The 24,422-nt window shown below is 47.0% G+C and overlaps 2 protein-coding genes across 3 annotated transcripts in view; one reads left to right on the forward strand and one right to left on the reverse strand.

The window, feature by feature from the left end:
• Positions 1-3,327: 3,327 nt before the first annotated feature.
• On the forward strand, positions 3,328-11,422 carry gmpr (guanosine monophosphate reductase). Its single transcript, XM_062446163.1, has 9 exons — positions 3,328-3,658; positions 7,594-7,713; positions 7,907-7,990; positions 8,109-8,282; positions 8,607-8,688; positions 9,115-9,221; positions 9,447-9,489; positions 9,597-9,756; positions 10,067-11,422. Exons 1-9 carry the CDS (start codon positions 3,572-3,574, stop codon positions 10,245-10,247), a joined length of 1,038 nt encoding a protein of 345 aa, XP_062302147.1. The 5' UTR covers positions 3,328-3,571; the 3' UTR covers positions 10,248-11,422.
• A 782-nt stretch (positions 11,423-12,204) lies between these two features.
• atxn1a (ataxin 1a) overlaps positions 12,205-24,422 on the reverse strand; it is a 68,655-nt gene continuing 56,437 nt past the window's right edge. For both annotated transcript variants that reach the window (XM_062446144.1, XM_062446145.1), the window contains 2 exons: positions 23,144-24,422; positions 12,205-21,613 (listed from right to left, as the gene is read on the reverse strand). The exon at positions 23,144-24,422 is cut by the window's right edge and continues 1,268 nt beyond it. In XM_062446144.1, the coding sequence (XP_062302128.1) occupies positions 21,023-21,613; positions 23,144-24,422 (1,870 nt within the window). In that variant the 3' untranslated portion in view covers positions 12,205-21,022. The remainder of the gene's footprint in view (positions 21,614-23,143) is intronic.

Consider the following 24,422-nt stretch of genomic DNA (forward strand, 5'->3'; position numbering starts at 1 on the left):
AGGACTTGGTGATCAATAGCACTCATTGCCTTTGCAATTAGTTTTGCTTTGCGTGTGTGTTTATGTTCAGCCTCAGAGGGGAATACTCAGTGACACAGAAACATGCGTAGCTATAAACCTTGAAGTAGGCCAACTCATCTTGTGTGTTTCTGCTCTGTTTGGCCATCGCTGTTGGTCATATGGTCACAAGCACATACTGATTAGTTGTATGAAAGGCAAACGGCAATCTTATATGTAATAGGATTTGCAAAGAAGTATGGAAGACAAGTAATCCATTGCAAATCCTGTTCCAGACTGCATGAATATGGAATGTAATGCTAAATATTCCATCAGAAAAAAACACTAAGAAAGATGGGCCACATGGCTTTGTCATAATCTAGTTTTATAGAAATGGCATGAAGACAGCATCGGTTTATTGTCCCATAAATCCTAACCAAGCACTATGAAATGTGTGAGTTGTGTAAGGGTCGACCATTTGTACTTCATGGTAAATTAGGGTGTAGGCAGCAACAAAACAGAGTGAATAACAGGAGAAAAAAATAACTCAACCCCCTCTCTCTCTCTGTCCAACTCTGTCTGACTGTAAAATCTACACCATAAGGAAATGTTTGGCCAAGAAAGATGAATGAACTTCAAACAATCCTTTCACTACTTAATGAAATCCAAAAGTATTTGAACAGGAACATGTTTTTAATTTTTTAAGCTCCATACCTTTCCACTGAACAGAATGTGCTTCTGGGGTGGGTAAATGCACTGGAACAGCACAACCAGTCACTCCAGGAAGAAATCTGGAAGGGAGGAAGAGAAAGAGGAAGAGAAAGAGGAAGAGAGAGCAATTGAGCTAGCCAACTTCTATCAGGTGTATGGTAGACCCAGCCAATTCTCATTTTTCTGAGGTAAGACAACACTGATCTCAAGTTTGTGGCATCGACTGTGATCTATAGTATTTCATTCCTAAACTAACCCTAACACTAACCCTTAGACTGTAAAGCATTCGTTACTTTAAAATCTATACTGCTGTTCCGCAAAGAATTCACAGTTTTGAAACCTATCAATTGCCGTTCAATAAACAGAGAAGCATAGATGATGATAATCCATAGGTAGACCAGCCCCAAGACCAAGATTATCCTTGATGGTGTCCATCTTGTGCTGACAGTTAACAAACAGACAAGTGGTCCCTATCAACTGATTGATTTATTCTTTTTTTCTGACACCAAAGCAAAACAACATTTTTAGTACCTTCAATAATTGCTCATCATGCCAGAAATCAAAACCAGTGTTGTCTTCCAACTCATGTTAACATTGTTAACATCCTGTTCCTGGCTGGCTCACAGTAACTTCTGACATACACCTGGAAGGAGACTTTTGAGAAGTCCTCGAACCTCAGGATAACACAGTTCAGCCGTATGGTGCACCACCGTCTGACTGATGGAGCCTCCGAGCCCGGAGAGAGGAGGGGAAGAGACTGTGAGGGCTCCCTTCTCAGCCTCCGTCACCTCTGTGGACGTGCGTGCCAGGATTCAAACAATCTGGAACACCCAAGGATGAAACAAGTCTAACAACAACAGTGTGATGTCAACACGTCTAAACCATGCCAGACCATGTTCAATCAAACACTTCAATCCTCTCTGGATTATACAAACAGTTTAACTAGCGCCAAGCTACATCTGATTGCACTCATGTTCATGAGTCTAACTTGCATCAGCACAGCAACATGACTGAAGTCTGAGTTTACTGTTGCTCCTGCTGTGGTGAACTTCCTCTTCCTCTGCCAGCACTGATAACACTCCACTCCTTCTCCTTGCCCGACAGGCAGGTACCCTGTTCTCCAACGGTTTTCAATGATAAACACCGCCCCCCCCCCCCCTTGATGACATCATGTGTCAGTGACACGTTTTTAGGGGGCTGAGCTTGACAAGCTACTGATTTATGCATTCTCGCAGTCAGGAAAAAAAAAAAGGTATTTGGGTACAAAATGTTCTTTATGAGGGGAATTCAAACATAACTACAATCTGGGTTTTCTCTTAGACTCTTGGAGTCCTTGTAAAGTGCTTTGCCTGTTTTAAACAATTAGAACCGAAATTCCATGAATTGTTTCTTTACTAAACTAGCCCGCTGAGCTCAAGTTTACATTAGCTTCTGATGCAAAGATGCAGTTGCGCATATGGCGTTCACACAAGCACATTCGCTGTGTTGAACAGAAAACACTGACCACACGCACTTTCATTGACCTGCCCAGTGTGACAAACACAGGGAACAAGCCCAGATGCACGTACACACTGGGAACACACACAGGTCTGCAAGCAGGGCACGCTGACACAGGTTTCACAGGGTACAGATGTACAGTACTGTATCAGGAGACTACAGTAGTTAACATGTTATCTTGTCCATGTTCCGTCATGAACAGCTCAATCCAAGCAGACTAGTGTGTCTCTAATCTTTATAAAGAAGCAGTAAAAAGGTGAAGGAGTAGTACTTCTGTCGGTTGAAATCATATCTTGACTTTGTGACATAACATGAAGTCATGTTATCAGTGTGTGTTAGTGATGTCTAGAATGAAAAAGCCTTCGGGTCAAAGTTGAAGATAGTACAGTCAGTCGAGAATGTGTTTAAAATTGAATCCAGACTCAAACTCAAATACAGGAGGGCTGATTTGAGACTTCTAGCTAACTGGAATACTTTTGTGTACTCACAATGACATCTAGTGGTCAGAAGGAGGATTTCTCCTAAATAATTGGGTTTAAATTGCTGTAGTAATGTGCTTGATATGTCAGGTATACAATAAATAATTGTGGCTGTCTTGAAAACAACATACAAGATGCAGTAAAGAATAATTGAGATAAAATTGTCAGCAATTTTTGTTTTCAAGGAAACAATCATTATGTGGCAGAATAATGAGGATCTTAACTCAATGTATGTTCCCTCCATTTCACCATCTTCCTCCTCTTTCACATCCCCTCCTTCCTGTTCTTTCTCTCTATCCACCCCTCCCCCCCCCCCCCCTCTCTCTCTTCCTTCTCTCGGAAGGCCATCAATATCGCTGTCTTACGGTGCACAGAGTGAAACCATACCCCCAAAGGACAGTAGGTGTGCTGTACAGTGGTGCAGTGCAGAGCCCAACCTCAAGTGCACGTGTGTGCGGTATGTGTGTGTGTGTGTGCGTGCGTGCGTGCGTGTGTTTACAAGATGTGTGTCCGCTGCCCGCGACAGAAGAACACATCCCGGCTGCTGCTGCTGCTGCCACTCCAGCACCCGGCGAGAGAGAGAGGGGACGGGGAGAGAGAGGAGAGACCAGAGGAGCAGGGTGGAGAGAAAGAGAGAGAGGGAGAGGGAGAGAGAGGGAGAGAGAGGGAGAGAGAGGGAGGGAGAGGGAGAGAGAGGGAGAGTACAGGCCAAATAAAGCCATGGGGGCCAGGTCTGGTACAGCCCCCCTCATACTATAAATACGCTGTTTGTCTGGAGGTTCGGGTTTGGTGGCTCGGGCTTCGGACCGCCAACCGCTGCAGCTTGCCTCAGACGAGCCTCGTCCTCTTCCTCGACGTCCTGGTCCTGGGCTCTCCGGATACCCAAGATGCCTCGCGTGGATGCAGACCTCAAACTGGACTTCAAGGATGTCCTCTTCAGGCCCAAACGCAGCAGTCTGAAGAGCCGGTCGGAGGTATGGGAACAGCAACTGTTTTGATAATGCATCTACTAACGCAGCGTACGTGTCTATGGGCCTTGAGATATGGCGTTCCTTTGCAGTGTATGATTGCAATGTACAGTGCCGCAGCAGATGTACTGAGTATTTGAATTGTCAGTATTATTAGGACATCAAATGTATGAGTTAGCCACCCAGACCATTTGTGCCAGCTTTTGAATGATTTTTGACTGTGTCAGGCACCGTGTAAGTGTCACTGTGGCGATCGTGCGTGCATTGTCAATGTGTAAAGGGACTATTAATGAGTCGAAGAACGAGTGAAATGAGGGAGGGAGAGAGAGAGAGAGAGAGAGAGAGAGAGAGAGAGAACCAGAGTGTGTTCGACCTTCCCTGAGGTTATTGAGCCCACCCTCACATTGTTCTGACCTGTGTCAGAGCAACGATATCTAGCTAGCCTGACACTAGGTCTGTGCAAGGCTAGGTCTAGCTCTAAGGCTAGGTCTAGCTCTAAGGCTAGGTCTAGCTCTAAGGCTAGGTCTAGCTCTAAGGCTAGAGCTGCACTGGACTAGAACCGATAACCCCCCCCCTCAGGTTCTAGAACTCTACCGGGAAGGACCATGGGGAAAAAAACCTGTTTTAGCTAGCATGAAACAGATCAGCCCCATAGTGTAGACATGTAACGACTTAGAGATGAGTTCCAGGGAGACCACTTCAGGTAGATATACTGGTAAACTGGGACAGAGGGGTGGTGGTGGGGGTGGGGTGGGGTGGAGAGGTTGTTGTTTTCTGTGTCCTAGGTAGAGAAGGGCAACATGAGACAGGTCGGGTACTTCTCGGAAAGCCTGTTTAAAAATAGGCCTTGTGAACTGTGTGTGCTGACAGAGAACGGGAATGCATTCCATACACTTGGAAGGCATGCTCATGCATACACACACACCTAAACTCAGGCTTAGGTACACACACACACACACATAGACAGAACTGCAGAGCCCCGGTAGTACACTAGGTACTATAGAGTCCCGTGGTGTCGGGGGAGCTAGCATCTTTTTCATTCATCTGTTCTCTTGTTAACAGCCCCGGGCTCAGCTCTAGTAGTATGCTTTCACTTCAAACCCTTAAGCTATTCAGTCTTTATACACTATGCACGCACACACACACACACACACACACACATCCATACATGCTCAGCTCCTCTACCTCAGGACATTTTAACATCAAGCAGGCATATTGATCAGCCCTTGATAGTATTCATCTCTTCAGGCACTTAAAGCTACAGTACCACATTTTGAGCTTCAAACTGGAGCATTTGTTCCAAATAACAGCAATAATAGGCTACAATTATATTCTGACAGTCATCTGGCAAAACGTGTTAAAACGTGTTAAACAATGTAATGTAATGTCTTGTGTGTCATGTCGCAGGTAACATGAGAACCCCTTTCTTTGGTTACAAAAAGACACAAAAAGTAACAGGAAAGGGAATTTCAGCTGAGCAATTGATTCATGATCGTATATGCAAGATAAGATTACAAATATCTGCCGTAGATGTCCCCTCCTACCTCCTTCACTCCACCCCTACTTTTCTCGTCCTATGAGCCTCCCTCCCTCCCTCCCCACCACCTCAACACCCACTGCAGCAGTATTAATGGGGCGTGGGCACATGTGTTCTGATGTGAAGACTCCGCGACACACCCCTCTCCACGTTCATCTTAGACGGACAGCCTCAAAGGGAATTTGCCTTCCCTCCCTCCATCTCTCCTGTCTTCCCTCTTGTCATCCTCCCCTCCTTCCTCTCCCGGCCAAGGGTCAGCCTCCATGACTGAATCAGACTAGCTAACTCTTTCTCTGTCTTCACGGCTGCACCTCTCCATATCTCCCTCCTTACTTACATTTACATTTAGTCATTTAGCAGACGCTCTTATCCAGAGCAACTTACAGTAAGTACAGGGACATTCCCCCCGAGGCAAGTAGGGTGAAGTTCCTTGCCCAAGGACACAACGTCAGTTGGCACGGCCGGGAATCAAACTGGCAACCTTCAGATTACTTACGATTCACTAACCGCTCAGCCACCTGACTCCCTACTTACTTCATCTTTTGTTTCGTTTTTTTGGTTGGTCTCTGCATCTCTCGGTCATAACCCCGTCTCTTCATCCACTTTCCCACTGCATGCACAGTTACCAGGCTCTCCAGCTGGCCCCCTGATGAATGACCTGGCCTGATGCCCAATGCAATCTCTGCCAATTGCAAGACACTGTCATACCAGTGATCTACTGCCCCAGTCATGCAGAGAAAACAATCAGTCAGCAACCAGGCAGCCACCAACCAGCCCCCCCCCCCATCACACGCCCTCGTAGGTGGGCCAGAGCGAGCAGGGGATGAGGAGGAGTGCAGAGGAGAGGATGGAAGACAGGAGGAAGGAAGAAAGAGCAAGGATCGTGCAGGCTGAGTTTTTCAATGAACGCTCCCTGACATCGATTATCTGCCGGAGTGGATTGTCACGACGACACAGTAGTAGAGCAGAGTTTCTGCTTCACCAGGAAGCTTGTTACTTCCCATCCTCACCTCTACTCACTCTGTATCTTGACTGGAAGTGGGTGTTAAGACAAAACATATCAAATCTTTCTGGCAGAAAGACTATAACATATATGGTACTCATCAGCTTGGCAAGCTAACAAGGTAGCTTGCTAAAACAATAAATATATTATCCATTGAACTAACTATGTAACTAACTAACTCTTACTCAATCAAATTATTTGGTCAGATAGAAAAGTAATTGATTCACTTATATCCAAACTCAAATATGCCTTTTTAACCCCTCACATGCCAGTGTTTTCATGGAATCTGCTCAGTCCTGCAGACCGTTGAGTAGGTGTAATTGCTAACACGGATGGTCAAAGGCCTTAGAAAGCAGACTATCTGATACCCTCCTCCTCTCTGCTTCTCCATCTCCTTCGTTCCACCTCTCTCAATCTCTTTCTCTCTCATCAGGTTACAGTCCATGCCACCCACACAGCTAGTCTAAATGATTCAGTGCCTGCTTATCACCCCCAGAGACAGTCTTCAGCACTATCGGACAACAAGCAAACCTTTCAACAGCTCCATTAATGTGAACTTGTCCAGGAAAATCAATGTGGTTTCATGTAGCTAATGCAGCTAGTCTGTGATATGGCATATTGGTTTGCTGTCTAGGTTGCATCCTGGTTAAATAATTGCTTTTAGCCAATCAGCAAGATTTAATGCACAATATACTAAGCAATGAAAACATTTCCAGTAGTGTCACCTTTTCTGGTTAGGGGAGTTCAGAAAATGGTGTATGATCTGGTTATGTTTTATCACTGCAGAGTTAGGCCACAGATAGCATGGCTCAGTTCATTGTAGCTCGGCTCAGAAGACCAGTCACACTCTTTCAAAGTAGATCTCAAGGTATCACCTTCACACTTAATCTCAGATTACAAAGGCTAATCCTGATCTCTGTGTGTGTGTGTGTGTGTGTGTGTGTGTGTGTGAGAGAGAGAGAGAGAGAGAGAGAGAGAGAGAGAGAGACGAGCATTGTGGCAGAGCAATACACAGTGACCACAATACACAACTTGATCATTTTCAGTGGTTACAGTAATAACAGGACACACACACACACACACACTGTACATAGGCTTAACATCAGCACTCTATTATTCAGTACCAAAATGTTTTTTAATAAAGACTTGCCTGGGAGCTGTTTGAGAAGCGTGTGTCTGGTGTCAAGTTCATGTTCCAGCTCCAGTTTCAAGTTTATTGCTATTTGTAACAAGTAAAAGTGCAGGTACATTGCAAACAATCTCGTTTCCTGTCTGGTAGAGGGGTAAATAGTTCAAGGGGAGGGTGGATGTTTAGCTGATGCAGCAAAACTGTGAAACAGTTTGAAATGAAAACAGTTTTGTCACCGTTTAACTTTGAGCTTCTGTCTCCTGTGGTTCCAGGTTGACCTGCAAAGAACGTTCACATTCCGCAACTCCAAACAGACATACAATGGCATCCCCATCATCGCTGCTAACATGGACACCACGGGTACCTTCGAGATGGCCCAGGTCCTCAGCAAGGTGGGCAGGTGGAGACAGAGGGGTGACGGAGGACACAAAGGGACTGAGGGGCGAGGCTGAAACTGTTAACCTGCAGGAATGAAGAAGTGATGTCTATTAATCACTGTCACTCCTACATTTCTCACCTCTCTATCTCTCTCTCTCTCTCTCTCTCTCTCTCTCTCTCTCTCTCTCTCTCTCTCTCTCTCTCTAGCACACTCTTTTCACAGCTATTCACAAACACTACTCTGTCGACGAGTGGAAAAACTTTGCCGCCAGTCACCCCGAATGCTTGGAGGTACAGTAAGAGAGCCCTCAGTGTGTGTGTGTGTGTGTGTGTGTGTGTGTGTGTGTGTGCGTGTGTTGGTTGTCCGTACTGTTCCTTAACTGAAACATGCATGTGTGTTTTCTTTTAGAATATCGCAGCTAGCTCGGGCAGCGGCAAGGCTGATCTGGAGAAGCTGTGTGGCATCCTGGAGGCTGTGCCCAACATCAAGTACATCTGTCTGGACGTCGCCAACGGATACTCAGAGTACTTTGTGGAGTTTGTCAAAACTGTCAGAGAGAAGTTCCCCAAACACACCATCATGGTATGACCAGCTAGTGTTGATGCTTTTAGTTTGATTTTGTATAAATGCTATCGCTGATGACAACTATTTGTCTTACAAAACCTGGTATATTTAGAGTCATGATGAATAAAGATAGTGTACGCCCCGTGTAAGCAGAATGTCACATATATTGTATACAGGGAATAACTTGATTAGATGATTCCCAAATCATGTTAAGTCAGCGTCCTGTTAAGATAAACCAAATGAAGTTGAAAAGAACCGGAGCCTTTTCACAGCACGGTTTGTCTTTGTTTACGTCCTGCCTACAACTCCCATGATGCTCTGTGCTCCCTTGGCTCTGGGAAGGCTGGCAACGTGGTGACGGGAGAGATGGTGGAGGAGCTCATCCTCTCTGGCGCTGACATCATCAAAGTGGGCATCGGGCCAGGTGGGTGTGTGTGTGTGTGTGTGTGTGTGTGTCCCCTCCTGGGGATGAGACAGCCTGCATCATGTCATCTCTGTCATGTGTCGCACACGCAGACAGACTGCGTGTGTCACACTCGCACACACACGGGGCGGGGACTCGGAGGCACAGGCACACACACACACACACACAAACACACAACTTCCCCAGGCAATAAACAACACTAATAAACAGACTTACTTCTTGTTCTTTTACAGTTTACAGCTATAACCAGTCAGATTTATGACTCTCTGCAGGAGTCCTGACATATATTGGTACTGCATCCATTAGCACACAAGACGTTTTACCGGCTGTGTGTGTGTGTGTTGGAGTGTGTGTCTCTACTGTGTGTCTGTATGGTGAAGCGCCTAACGTTCTTTGTGTGTGTGTGTGTGTGTGTGTGTTCTGCAGGGTCTGTGTGTACCACCCGCATCAAGACAGGGGTGGGCTACCCTCAGCTCAGCGCTGTCATCGAGTGCGCAGACTCGGCCCACGGACTCAAAGGTCACATCATATCAGTAAGACCACAAGTCTGTGTTCGACCTTGTCATTGTGCTTTGGTGCAATTTCGCCTTGAGGATCAATAAAGTTTGTGCCATGAAGTGTCTTGCATTGCTTGACCACTAGTGGGTAGCCTTTACTCTTGTTCACAGCAGAACTAGATGCAATATGTCTGAAAGGGAAGTGGATTATTTATACGGAATTGGTTTCATATTCTAAATATTCTTTTTTCTGCTTGTCAGGATGGTGGGTGCAGTTGCCCGGGTGATGTGGCCAAAGCTTTTGGTTAGTGTACTCAAACCACAGAATTAGAGCAATACATATATGGAGATGGAGAATCTAATGGAGAACCATCAAAGAATCAATATATTTGTTTTCCTCCTTCTCCCCAGGGGCCGGGGCCGACTTTGTGATGATGGGTGGCATGCTGGCGGGACACGACCAGTGCACCGGCGAGGTCATCGAGAAAGACGGCAAGAAGGTCAAACTGTTCTACGGCATGAGCTCCGACACGGCCATGAAGAAATACGTCGGGGGCGTGGCTGAGTACAGGTGAGACAGCGACAGATCAAAAGGAGAGATTGACTGTTCGTCTCATCATTTGCCCCAGACAACCAACAGAGGGCAGTACAACAGTACTTATCCATGTGTTGTCCAGTTGGCGTCATTGATAAAAGTGTTTCTTTCTTCACAAAACATGAAAAAGACGTATTGAATTTGTACCAGACAGTGAGGTTGTGTGCTAAAGTTGTCAGAGCACGGGTGTTTATTTTGTTTTTACACCAACACCATTCATCTATTTATCAATTTGTTTATTCACATTCACATTCACCCTCCCTCCCTCCCTCCCTCCCTCCCCCAGGGCGTCGGAGGGAAGGACAGTGGAGGTGCCGTACCGGGGGGACGTGGAGAACACGGTCAAAGACGTGCTGGGGGGCCTGCGCTCCACCTGCACGTACGTGGGGGCGGCCAAGCTGAAGGAGCTGAGTCGCCGGACCACCTTCATCAGAGTCACACAGCAGTCCAGCCACATGTTCACCTAGCGGAGGGGCGGGGGGCTCACCCAATAGATACAGGTGGACATGCCCAGGCACCCCACCACACACACTTACACCCTCAGAGAGTATGGAACGCAAACATATACACAAACTCACACTTGCTTTTCTCAGGACAGCACTTCTTCTTTTTGAAGGCTGCTAGAGATATAAGTAGGATATTAGCTCATCTCTGCATAAAAGTTCTGAGTTGTATCATCAGAGAATGGCTCGATACATCCAGTGTGCTTTGCTGAGCTTCAATATGCAAAATCCATAGTCATCAGATTTGACTTTATGCTGCAGGATGAAGTTCAATCAGTTCTTTACATGTTTGGGTCAGAGTTAGGACAGGTGAGCAGATCAAGTCTGCTCAAGTTCTGAGCAAACTCTATTCTGAGCCCTATTTACTGTAAATATCAGTGAGCATCTGTAATTACCTTCCACGGAATGGGACTGGGAAAATATCTATTGCTTTTTAATTTAAGCATGCTGGCAAGAGGCCCTGAAAGTGCCCACCTATGGCTAGTTGTGATGCTAACAAGCTTAAGGAATGTACCATCCAAAGTGCTGTATGATCTTTGAACAATGGAGCCGACTGGAGTTAGAATGTCCATCTAATGAAATGTTCTGTGGTGTTCGACCGTTTAGTTTTCTGCTTTTCAGCTTTTTGAGAAAAACTAACCTTTATCCCTTTCTGTCTGTCTATCTCTCTGTAGCCCACCTTCGGTCGCGTACCATGGTAGCTACTCTATCCCACTTCCACTGCAGCCTCTGTGTGTGTGCAGGTCTGTATCCTGTTTCACAGGATGCTCTAATGTGCCAGTAGACTGCTGGGTTTGGGCACTCCAAAGCATACCGTGACTGAAACAAGTCCTGAAAATATTTGACACACCTGAGATGCACCTGGTTTAGTGTGCCTTGCACACTTTAGTCCCAACATTGAAACTGAGGGACTAAATCAAACACACCTGAAATATTTCAAAATACACCTCAGTAGCTATATTTATTTGAAGAGAAACTCTGTACAGAAAAGACCTTTAGGGATAAAACAGACTAAACAAACTAAAAACAGTACTGTTAAAACAGGATTTGTAGGACAAAACGAATACTGTAAAATGTGAAGCTGTCTTAAGAAAATGACAATGGTTACAGCATCACCTAATAAAAACAATGGTGGAGAACTGTTTTGTCATCATTTTCATCAAGTCATCATTTTGGGTCCAGGTAAATATGGTTGGCTTAATCTCGGTCTGCATAAATAATACCAACTCTCTTCTGCTGACAAGCTTCTAGAGGGATACCACTGACTCTCTGGGACATAAGTGGGTGGGTGAGGGAGGTGGGGAGGCAACTTAAGTTGAGACTAACCAGAGGGGGTTGTAGTGTTGGATTCATATGGAACGTCTTGCTGATTCTTAACCACCAGCAATGTGATTTTTCAAAAAAGAGAGAGAATGAGTTTGAGGACTGAGTCAGTTTGAGGATGTAGTAAATGAGGGCTTGTAGTTGGGTGGACCAACTATGTATGATATGAAGATATGAGGACATTTACATTTACATTTATTCATTTAGCAGACACTTTTATCCAAAGCGACTTCCAAGAGAGAGCTTTACAAGAGATGTGATATGGAGCTATGCGAGGAGTTAGGCAAACTGCTATGCAAGAATCTACACAAACTCCCCCAAAAGTTTCAACTAGGAAAATTAATCGTGCAGTACGAACAAACACACACGCATTGAAAAACACAGTGTGTTTCTTTGGTCTAAAGTTTGCATGAGTACATAAGAAGAGAAGAGTAATGACTCAGTGTGCGATAAGGCAGTAGGTTGCGATAAGAAGAAGAATGTAGGTTGTGTACATTCCAAACAGATCTCCTCTCAAAGAGAGAGCAAGAATATATTATTTTGATTGGGCCACACAACTCTGAAAGCAATTGCAGTCAAAAAGTCTGGAACCGGTAGCTATTGGCACGGTTGTTTTATTAGTACATGTATACGGAAACAATAAACTTGTACTGGTATACAGACAATTTCTTATTCTTTTTTTTTTTTTTACAAATTTGTTCACAACCTGAATCAAATATTGTTGAATTAGTCATAATAATGAAATCAATTCTAACTAGAAAACCTGCAAGCACCATTAAAGAAAGGAACCAGAAAAAATCCAAAGGAACGCAGAGGAGTGTATCCTACAAACAGACACACCACGATTAGAAAATAGATTTCACCTTTTTCATCGTTCATTTTCTTGTCTTTCGTGTTTTTTGTATAAAAAGCTAGTGCAAGTACAATATTTTACACAAATTACAGACACGCATATGGAAACCAAAACGAAAAATGAACCGTCCACCATTTTCTTCCTAGGCCCGTGTATGTCTCAACTTCGATGGATTTGCCATTTACTAGATAAGGTGCACTCATCCCTACTTCCAAGAGTTTCTTGTTAGCTTGAAGATACTTGTAATCCCGGTTCTAGTCTCCCAGCCCGCTAATCCTAAGAGACAAGAGGGGCAGCGCAAACCTGGCCCTCCTGTCTGTGACCTACCCTACCCATGGTTCTCCACCACAGCTCTGAGGCCTACTCTGGGTTGAGGAAACTGTTCACACACAAAATCATCATTAACTTCCATTTTCCATGGAAGACTTAATCTCATTCTGACAACTAACTGCAACACCTGTGTATGGGCCTTAGTTTAGCTTCCACCAAAACCCTCCAACCAAACACACGAACCGACTTCCAGGCAGCTTCAGCTCAGCTTATTTTGGAATACTGCCACTTCCCCAGGTTCTACCAACCCCTTCCTTTGGAATGACCATGGCTTCCTGTATCCTAATATTACAATCTGTTTGAGGAAAAAAAAGAAGAAAAAACAAAAAAACAATGCTGGAATTGGGTGCACAACACAGTTGTTATGACACAACAGTCGACTACTCCAACCAATGATAGTGCTCTTAGGATGTTCTGTCTCCTCTGTCACCTTGTGTAGGGAGTAGTGTGGTGTCCTTCCACCTGTTAGCCACTACAGTGGGCTTCTGATGGGGGTCACAGCCATACAAATGCAAACATTGGTACCTCTGAACTCCTTAAAACAAGTCCTGTCTCTGTGGCAAAACGATGCATAAACTATTCAACTTTTCTTTATGGTGGGATTTTCTGAAAATTCCTTGACCAAAGAGTTGGATGCGTGTAAGAGGTTTGGTGTGAAAGATATATTACAGAAATATAACATTTTGTAGAGCATCGATTGGCAACATACAGTATGTAGAATCAAGACACGGTTTGAAGATATGTTAGTGGGTTTTCAAAAGAAGTGTCCTTATGGCTGTCAAATGCAGCACCAACACTGCACAGGGGTTCTTGATTGCTATAGACAAGGGTTTGCTGAGACACTGAGGTTGTTGCGTACCACACCTGTACACAAAGTCTGTTAGGAACTTCCTTGGCCTTTCAAGGCCGTCCACATCCCACTCCCCAGTGTGTCATGCCCTCTGTGACCGCGTTGTGACCTCCTACAGGCCACAGTAATCCGTGTTTGTCCGGAACACGTCTGGCTGCTGCGCCAACTGTCCAGTCTGACAGCCAGCCTCGGAAATTCTTGCCCAGTGGCTGAGTTTTGTGGGTATGCAGCAGGTCTCAACGAATCACATGAGAGAGAAGTCACTGCCTTGGGTCAGTGGGTGTGGTCAAAGGGAAGTTGGGGGGGGGGGGGGGTGATCACGGAGCATACGATGGTACTTCCGGCTATACAGTGAACACAATACACACATCCATCTCCAGTATCATAATAATAAGAATAATTGTATTAATAGTAATAATAATAATAAAACATACCAATATCACACCAATATCATTTGTGGTGAAACTAAACCATTGTGTGGGCTTTTTGAAGTTTTTATTTTTCTGCCTGAGTTGGTTATCCAGCGGTTTGGACATTGACAAGACGTCAAACAACAGTCAAGTTTGAACAAAACAATCCTGATTGAATCTATTCGGTTTCTAACATGAAAACAAAAAGTGCCAAAAAATTAAAACAAAAAGTGCCAAAAAAATTAAACAAAAAGTGCCCAAAAAATCAAACATCCAAAGATTTAAGTAAACGAACAAGAACACATAGTTTTCTAGTCAAAACGATGAAACTCAACATTCATTTAATTTGTCAACTGTGCAAGTAGATAAGCCAATAAAAAAAGTGCTCCAATGAGAAATGAGAAAGCTTGTCACAAAACTCAACACAATGACACATTCTCTGAACAGGCTCATATTGCCTGACAGTGCTACACAGGAGATAAATTCACAGAAAAGCTCCTATTTCTAAAGATAATGTAAAGCAAGCAACCCAGACGATAATAAACTGTCGGGTTAACGTTGGCCACCTTTTTGTCTATCAAAGTTGCACCTACATTGGTGCAACAGATGTATCCCACCGGCCACAAAGACAACCTTCATCCTACTTTCTTAACGTTCCCCGAGGTTAGGTCTTTTGCAGGACGGGAACACAACATAAACAAGGGTCTGAATCCATGAAAAGAGACACTCCTGACTGTGAGTCACCAGTCACCCACCCAGCAACATCCACCCGTAGGACCCAAGAACGCGTAGGGGAGCTAGGCAGGGGGGACCAGACACAGCAGGCACAGAAGATGAGAGGATGTGCAATCAAAAAAGAAGAAGAGAAAAAGGAAAACAAAAAGACAAACATCCCAACGATTTATTCATCTCCTGCCGACCTATCTCCTCCTCTCTCTTCCTCTCTCAGCTTCACGTTGTCCGTCTGTATTGAATGAATGTTTTAACCATGAAAGACTCTCGGCCTAAAACGAGGGGGTAAGACCAAGCCATTTCTAGGATTTGAAAGTGCTGAAACAGTATCAAGTCTGCGTACTTTAGACAACTTACATTGTCTTTATTGATTGGGTTTTATTTCAAAAAGTGGTCCCGACATGTACATGAGGTTCAATAGCTTCTTCCTCCCTTGTTTATTAACACAACTCTGACCCCAGTCTTTGAGGGTCAGGGCCATGGATCGCAGACAACACAATGAGGAAAAAGCACAACCACAAACATACATAACAGCACATACACGTAAGCTCCGAACCACAGAGACACGCATACACACCCTCACTCGCGACGAGAAATACATATGTAAAACACGGCTAAGACCCAGGAGCGCAATCGCAGTACGATTCCTCCGTGTGCGGTGACTCGAGTCGACGTCTCTTATCTAACAGAGCAGTGTCCCCACATTGCCTTGGCTCCTTCAGAATTGAATACATGGACAGGTTTAGCCAATCCAGGCTCAGACTCCAACCCAGACCCAACATACCACAACATCTGATGTCACCTTCCATCTTAAGGCTAATCTCCTCAACACAATGAACACCATCCGAGGAATGTCCACTTACTCCACTTTTTCAGCCAGGGAACATTAATAGCCTTTCTAACTGTTCTTCCTTCTGCGATACTTTGAACAATGGAGCCCACGTCAACAGTCCTCTCACTCATCCAGGAGGATCAGATAGAGAACAAAAATGCACCCCGCGCCGACACTCGGACCAACACAAAGCCGTGGGCTTTATCAAGGACTCGACCACACACGCACGTCGGTATGGTCAGTCTTGCATGTTGCACTGTGCACTGCCAAAACAGCAGGCTATCCTGTTATCCCTAGTGAGCTGTTTCATTGTGGTATTGTTGGTTGGAAATAGACACAGTAGTAAGAACTGACACGCACATATCCCCACACACACACATCCCCACACACACACAGCCCCACACACACATCCCCACACACACCAAAAAACAACCCAAAGATAAGCGGGTCATGCTACACACACTGGCACAAAAGAAGGGAGGGAAGGGGAACAAAGTATTGCACATCAAGGTGTTCAGAGGTTTCGAGAGTAAACCGGGACTACCTACAGAAAATACAGTGAATGAAAGGAGTCTAAAATGTAGACTCTTCCCAATCACCAACCTTCAAGTCCTACCATGTTATTGCAACACTTCATGTCGGCATGGCGTCTCGTCAAGGACAACTGCTGTGTTACCATGGCGCGTATCAGCCATGTCACACACACACACACACTGCGTCCTGAGATGTTTCCCATCCAGCACATCGCCGAGGCTGGACATCTTGACAGACAATAAGTGCGTGTGGGTTTGAATAACTTCTAGTTCTCATGCATTTTTCAAAATAGGAACTGGCATATTGTTTTGTTTGGCCTGTACAGAGCGCATGCTGGATAGGCCGACAGACTGACACCCAGGATTCTCCTCTGTTGCAGTTTCTAATTTCAACACTACTGAAGTAACTTCTTTTTGTAATACAGTAGAAGGCTTCTACTGACAATGCTAGTGGACGTGAAGATTCACTCACTTGAGACACATGTAAATATTGTCAGTCGCTTTGGATATGCTTTGTGTCCTCTAAGGACAATAAAGGACAATGCAGATGGATGAATGAACTTGCAGTTGCACAGGTAGGGCAGGACCATTGAAGGTAGCTCACGGTTGCAGAGGGTGAATGAGCTGCCGAGCCCCAGGGGGATGAGGCTGCCGAGCCCCAGGGGGATGAGGCTGCCGAGCCCCAGGGGGATGAGGCTGCCGAGCCCCAGGGGGATGAGGCTGCCGAGCCCCAGGGGGATGAGGCTGCCGAGCCCCAGGGGGATGAGGCTGCCGAGCCCCAGAGGGATGAGGCTGTTGCTGGCAATCATCATGTATGTGCTAACTGTGGAGGAGGTCACTACTGGTGTCATGGCAACTGAACAGACCTGTCAACGGTGAAACCTTGTATGAGTTAGGGTGCACTTGATTTAAATAACAGAAACCCTGGGCTATAACCGAAAGTATTCACCCTGCCTGGCGCACTGTGAAACCTATATTAAACTAACCTGAAATAAGGTAAAAATCCAGTTTTCTTGACCCTGGTCTACGAACGGTGAGGTTATTGGGTTTGATGTTCTGTACTTGCATAAACGACAATCTCCCTGAAGAATTTGGCAACCCATTGTGCAACTGCAGGACATCTCTCTCGGGGCAGGATTGTGCAACTGAGGTGGTCTGAAGTGTTGATAAACCACCTCTGCTACCTCAGGACTCCAAGGGCTTTAGCTCAGCGTGCTAATGCAGTCCTCCCCTGCAAATTACCCCAGGAGGTTGGTTATGTATTCAGTACGCTGAACAGAGACAGTGTGTAAGTCAATGTGTGTATGTGTGTAAGCGTCTATTTTTTTGGTAAAATACTTGAGGATTATGAACTAGTTTATTGCAGAGCGCTTTTCAAAGGAATGATTTCTGTGTCAAGCCCGGCCATCCATTCTTAGCTATCTGAAAGAGGTATAAGAGTAAAGGTCTTCTCAATAGAACTACAGATCCCATATAACTCAACCTACGTTCTCCTGGAGGCAAGTTGAAGTTCTCTATGTCCATGAATGACTAGGATCTTTTCCGTAGATAAAGGCTGAAAAGAAGATTTGTTTTCGTACTATTGCTATAAGGAGCAGACTGCACATTGATTCCATGCAGTTTTACCTGAAAGGTTTTGAGGGTTGAATGGTCTAGATGTGTGTTTAGTTTTTTTTAGCTATAGGCAGGGTAAGTTAAAATAAAGTACACATACATACAGGTATACATGCACACAAATACAAACATGATAATGGTTGTAGGCATTCAGGCATACACACAGATGTAGACAGTAGAGCACACATGATAGAACAATGTGGTCAAAATTAAGAAATCAAAATGCACTGTCGTGGTGTTGATCTGAAAAACCCTGTTTTATTATAAAAAATAAAGCATTTTCAAATCTTTTAACGGGTGTACTCGCTCACCCACCACCAACACACATCCGTCTATCCATCCATCCATCCGTTTGATCACACTCCAGCCGTCACCATGGTGACCTCATATCCCCCTGTCGTTCCTAACATATTATCTCCTATCCTGTATTCTAATTTATGTCAATATGTGTTAAAATAACATGCTTAGAGACATCTTAAACCTTACAACTCCTGACGCATTTCTCCCAACCTACATACACCTAATAATCGTGGCCAATCAGAGAGCTCAACAGGTGTGCGTGCTGGAGGCCACGCCCCTGGCTGCTGTGGCAAAACCCGACCTTACGCTGCCCTCCCTGCTAACCATGGCCAATTACACAGCTTGAAGCGAGTTTAAACAGGTGAGCTATGGCGTGGGGGGGGGGATTTAAATGGGAAGTCGAGGTCAGAGCTGTTTGGAGCGAGGGGAGGTGGTGGTGGTGGTGGTGGTGGTGGGGGGGGGGGCGGTAGAGCGGGGGGCAATCAGCGAAGCACACTTGTTGAGGTAACTGCTACATAAAATGGGATTTCAGCCCGCTGTGTGCATTCAAAGGCCCCGTTCCAACATCCGAGCCCTGGTCCCTACATCCTAGGTACTGGCGAGGAGAGATGCCTCGCGTCCATTCAAGTGTCTGGGATGTAGAGACTGGAGGGCTCGATGTGACCCGACGCCCTCAAGTCACGTCACCTGGTGCCTTCCCTCCTGATGTGCAAATTGCAAGATTCTCTTAAGTAGAAACTCCAAGTCGAAACACTGGACATTGAACATTGTAATAATAGCATCATGAGTATATATACACGTTTTCCTATACAAATATACAAACACTCGTACACCAATGCGTGCGCACACACGCACACACACACACGCCACACAAACACGCCACAGAGCTTGACCCTCGCTAGCATGTGTGCTACTAATGTCTTTAAGAGGAGTTCTTGCTTTCTATCGTAGGTGTGTAGTGCAAGACAAGTTATTATACGTATGGATCAAAGTTCTTGCTCGTTCATAGGCCTACTGCACATATTTCAATTGAGCGAATCAGTCCATATGTTGGATTTCCGTGTTTGCGCGACAGTGTGTGTGAGTCTGTGCACGTACACAGCCCTGCATTCATGCACACAATAGAGCAAACACGCACACATACAAACACATTACAACAAACATACATCATGTAAATGACACCCCTTCAACAATCTGTGGCTTGCCTGAGCTTCTAACCTGTTCTCAAGTTCTCGACATCACTGAGTCTCCTCGACACTGCTCCACACACCTACCGTGGCCTTTTCACACACGTTCTAAATTTGAAACCCCCGAATTCAGTCCAGAAATCCTTTCCAATTCCTTGACGTCGAAAGGCAGCTCTCGACGAAAATCCTTTCAGCCTTTGTCAGCCTTTGAGAAGCTTTCTTTGAGGAGAGCGTTTCATATCTGTACATTTGAATCTATTCTTCCTTTTTCAGACTTTTTCTTTCTTTCACTCTTCCTCCACCCCTTCTCATTCCTTACTGGCACTCGCTCCATAATCTGTGACATCCATCCCTGTCATAGCCCAGTGACCCCCCCCACCCTCACCCCCATCCCCAAAGACCCCTTCACCTTCCCAAAGTGCTGTTGCCGCATTAGCGCTACTTTCTCCAAAAGTCGGAAAAAATATAGACAATAGAATCAAATAAAACGTACAGTACTGCATAATAATAATAATAATAATCAATATTATTACATTAATCATCATGATAACATGACTAATAATAATCATGAATATTAGTGACAGGTGTGCCACAACCTGTCCCTTTCCTCCGAGCTGACATTCAAAGATTCTCTCCTTGCTTACCCATGCTTTCTCTCTCTTTGTCTTTCTCTTGCTCGCCGTCAAAATGAAGAAACACATAAAACGTTGCACCAAATATCAGGGACTGCGTATATTCTTCCTAAATTCTCATAGTTACGTAGCCAAGCCAGTGTTTGTAAATGTATGTATTAGGGTACGGTAGGTTTATAACACACACCCAACCCTAGTTTAACCTAAAATCTAGCTAATTAACCCCTGATACGGTATTAGACAAACATCGAAAACACAAATCATATCCTCCCATCTGACAAGACAGGGGAGGTCCAAAGTGAGTGGGGGACATTGACAGGCACAGAAAAAAGAAAAAAGAATTCAAATAAAGTTTCAAGAATAACATGAAGGACTCCACTGTCAGCAAACTAAAAGGAAAAAGGAAGTTCTCGAATTCTCGCTCTCTCTTCTTCTCTCTCGCGGCACTTTGGCGCTGCTTGATGACATCACAGGTCTGGTTTTATCCACCTAGGGACGTCCAAAAACCAATATCTTTCCCACTATTTCGGCTCTGTTTGATGCTCAATTTCTGATAAGGAGATTCAGGTAATTGAATCATATTCCTACACATAAGTGGACTCAGGACTCAGGACTCAGGACTGGTTGACATTATGTATCTACTCATTGCGACCATGGCAACAGGCAGCGATGACAGTTCTTCTACACATCCTGCCTGTGGCGTCATGGGAGGTTACATCACAGGCAGGAAGAACTTGAAATTCTCCGTAACCACCTCAACACACTTCTTCAGCCAGTCTTTGACCTGTGAGTTATCAAGCAATGCCAATTATGCCCCTCCACAGACACACACACACATACGCACACCAACAAAACATCGACCACACATCACAAAAATAAAAACCTTGCCCAGTATTTGTGGAACCCAAAGTAATGGCGACCGATTGCTTGTGTCACACCAAACATGTTACACGGTGTTATAACTACATTACCTCAATTCAAGGTGATAACATGTGGGGTCAATTTAGGTGGCAGTACAGCTTTCCACATCGAAAAGAAAATCGAATTAAACTTGAAGAAGGAACATTATTTCTGCATTCTTCCTTGACTTTTCGTTAGTTTCTCCGGACCAATTGGTTAGTGAACAGTCCGCGACTGGAGGCTTCACTTGCCTATGTTTGACCTTCCTTCGATGCAGATCTTGACCTCCTGGGGTATGAAGGAAGGCTTGGGCAGTGTCAGGGGGGGCTCCTCCTCCGTCCTCTCCACCTTGCGGCCCTCGGGGGCCGACCACCGCCGCTTACGCCCCCCTGGTTTGGCGCCGGCCTCCGGGTTGCCTTTGGGTGGGAGCCCCTTCTCCCCGATCCTCAGTTCCCCGTTCTCCGTGTGGACTGGAACCCCGCCGCTCCCCGCCGACCTCTGCTGGCTGACCCCGTTCTCCCGCTCCCCCCGATGTCTGGTACAACCACCGTCACCCCCAGCACCTCCACCACGAGGGCCTCCGGACTTGAGGGGCTTGAGCTGTCCGTGGCTGGGGCTGCAGGCGGCCGTGACCTGGGCGTGGAGCTCCAGGGACTGGGCCTTCTTCAGGGAGCCGTTCCTCAGGTTGCGCAGGGTGAGGGAGATGCAGACGTCGCCCACCGACAGCTTGGTGCAGGGCAGCTCCAGGAGCTGGGTGGTCCGGTCAGGGCAGCACGACGACCAGCCCTGGCCGAACACGAAGAAGGGGTACTCCGCCAAGACCTCCACGCTCACCTGCAGAGGAGGAGAGGGAGGGGAGGTGAAAAAGTGAATACGAGGGAGTCCGTCAGGGTAGAGAGAGAAAGATAGAGAGAAACAAAGAAACAAAGAAAATGGAGGGGGAGGGAGGTGAGGAATGGTCAAATGTGAAAAGAGGAGACAATGAAAAGGTTGGCGATAAATACGAATTGGTTGTCAGGCAATGGCATTCCTGTTTAAAAGTATCCATATACAAGACAATGTCGAATGAGATGTTGTAATGTCAACCACTGGCCACAATGCAACCGTTTTCCAAGGGACATGTAAGGCGAAGACAGTATCATGGCTCTTACACAAAGGAAACACACTGTATATAACAACTTTTCACATAAACAGTACCATTCTAGGAGCGAGGGATTCTATATCCACTCTACCCCAACACTCAGGGACTCAATCCTGGAACCACATCCAAGAAAACGGAACAAAAGCCAGAGGAGCGGAGAGCGGGGGGGGGAAAGTGAGCGAGCGTAAGAAGAAGAATGTTTGAGACGTGGACAGCCTCTGAACGAGTGCATCAAAGGCACAGACTTGTGGGAGTTAGTTAAAAGCTGATGTATGTGGTGCGTGTGTGTGTGTGAGTGTGCGTGCGAGCGAGCGTGTGTGTGCGTGCAGGAGAGAACGCGTGGGAGGAACGATCACAGTGAGGACAGATGAGGCCTTATGAAGCTCAGACGAGAGAGAGAGAGAAAGAAGAGAGAGTGAGCAAGGAAGCGAGACGGAGAGACAGGCGAAAAAAAACTAAACACGCAGAGCGGTCAGGAGCGAGGCTGTCTGGAGAGGGGTCAACACAAGCCAGGCCAGGGTCAAAAAGAGACTTCAGAAGTCGCTCTGCCTCAAGGCCGATGAGTGGGACCTTTGTCGGTATCTAATTGGTTCGGTGACGTCAGGAGAGATCAGTCAATTCGCCGTCAAAACATGATCGCAGATTTTGGATTCGACATGTTGCATCAGCTTTTCTGTACCACGCACATGCACTTATTTATTCATCTAGCCGACGCTTTATTCAGAGCAACGTCCAAAAGTAAAGGCAGCGGATAATGAAAGACTAGACGAGCATAGTTCTGACAGTATTACAGTGGCTGACGACGCAAGAGAGGCAGTACGATATCACAACGAGGAACGTCTTTGGTGGTTTCATATACTCAGTGTCTACTTGAGTTACTTTAAAGTTACTTAGCGGCACACTTGTCAGGTCGCATTGGCCGTAGAAGCCGTGGGTGATGCTTGGAAAATGATCTAACAAAGAAACTCTCTTAGAGGTTTCCCTTTTCTTAGAACCGTGCTCGGGTGTCTAGCTAATCAGGACAACGAGATAATACACAACCTCGATCTCGAGACAAATGTTCTCGTTATAATGTTATTAATTGTCGTGTTTAAACTAAAACAAAGACAAAAACCCCCATAGTAATCGCCACCTGGTGTGGTTTTCATCACAATACCGTTCATGCGGCATCCTCCTGCGGACACTTCCGGACGGTCTCCGGGGGAGACGTCGCGGCTTCTCACCTGAGCGCGGTGCTCCCCGACGGAGAACTGGACGACGGCGAAGTTGGGCGTGGGGCTGCCGTCGATGCGCTCCACGGTGGACGAGTCGATCTTCAGCTCGCTGCTGATCTCGGCGCTCTGGATGAAGTCCTCCGTCTTCAGGTCCTCCACCCGCTTCAGCTCCCCGTCCGCCAGCTGGATGATGGAGCCCTTGACGAAGTAGGGGGGCAGCGAGGGCGGGGGGGCCGCCGCAGGAGGCGTGGCCAGGAGGCCCGGGGGGGCGTGGACGACGGGGAGGTGGAGCTGGGCCTGGACGACCGCCGCCGGGTGCGCGAAGTGCGGGGCGGCGCCCTCGAAGGGCTCGCCCTTGGGGGCGGAGGCGACGTACGTGTGGGCGGGGAAGGTGGCGGAGGCCCCCGCCGCCTCCAGGCTGGCCACCCCCCCCCCGCTGACGGGGATGATGACGGGCTGGGCGCCGGGGAGGAGGAGGTGCTGGCCCAGGCCGGTGTGGTAGCCCATGGGCTGCTGCTGGCCGCCGCCCCCGCCGGCGATGTAGCCGATGATGGACGGCTGAGGGTAGAACGTGGTGGATGGGAGGCCCATGGAGAGGGCCTCCGTGGCGTTGTGGGTGGTCTGGATGACGGTGTGGGGCGACAGCGCGCCCACCGCCGCCTTCAGGCTCTCCACGCTCAGCGGAGGGGGGAAAGTGAAGGAGGAGGGGGCCCGCGTGACGGGCTTGCCCAGCACGATGCCCCCCTTCTCTTGGTGGGCGCCGGAGCCGGGCAGCTTGTCGGGGCTCCCGGCGGCGTGGTGATGGGGGCGGTGGTGGAGGTGGTGGGGGGAGTGATGGTGGGGGTGGTCGTCGGCCGCGTGACTGTTGGGCACCAGCATCAGAGAGGTCCGTAGCCCTGAGGGATCCTGGGTGGTGAAGTCCGAGGGCAGGACGATGTGTCGTGCCTCGTAGTGATGGGTGCTCTGCTGGTGGAAGTGGGGGGAGGAAGAGGAGGAGGACGAGGACGAGGAGGTGGAGTTGCCTTTGCTTCCGAGCTTGCCCGATTCAAACCGCCGGGCGCCCTTCTCCAGATCCCCGTTGAGCAGCTCCCGGGGTCTGGAGAGCCCCTCCTCCTTCCTGGGGGCCCCGTCGGCGTACTGCACTAGCATCTGCCCGCTCAGGGCCAGCGCGTGGTGGGGGTGCAGGGGCACGGGACCCCCGTGGGACGAGGGGGCGGTGCGCGGCGTCACGCTGAGGGGCGAGCCGGACACCTGGACGTACTGCTGGGGGCCCGGGGACTCGGACGCG

This window comes from Osmerus eperlanus, chromosome 20 (genome assembly GCF_963692335.1).
Source record: "Osmerus eperlanus chromosome 20, fOsmEpe2.1, whole genome shotgun sequence".
Taxonomy (NCBI): Eukaryota; Metazoa; Chordata; class Actinopteri; order Osmeriformes; family Osmeridae; genus Osmerus; species Osmerus eperlanus.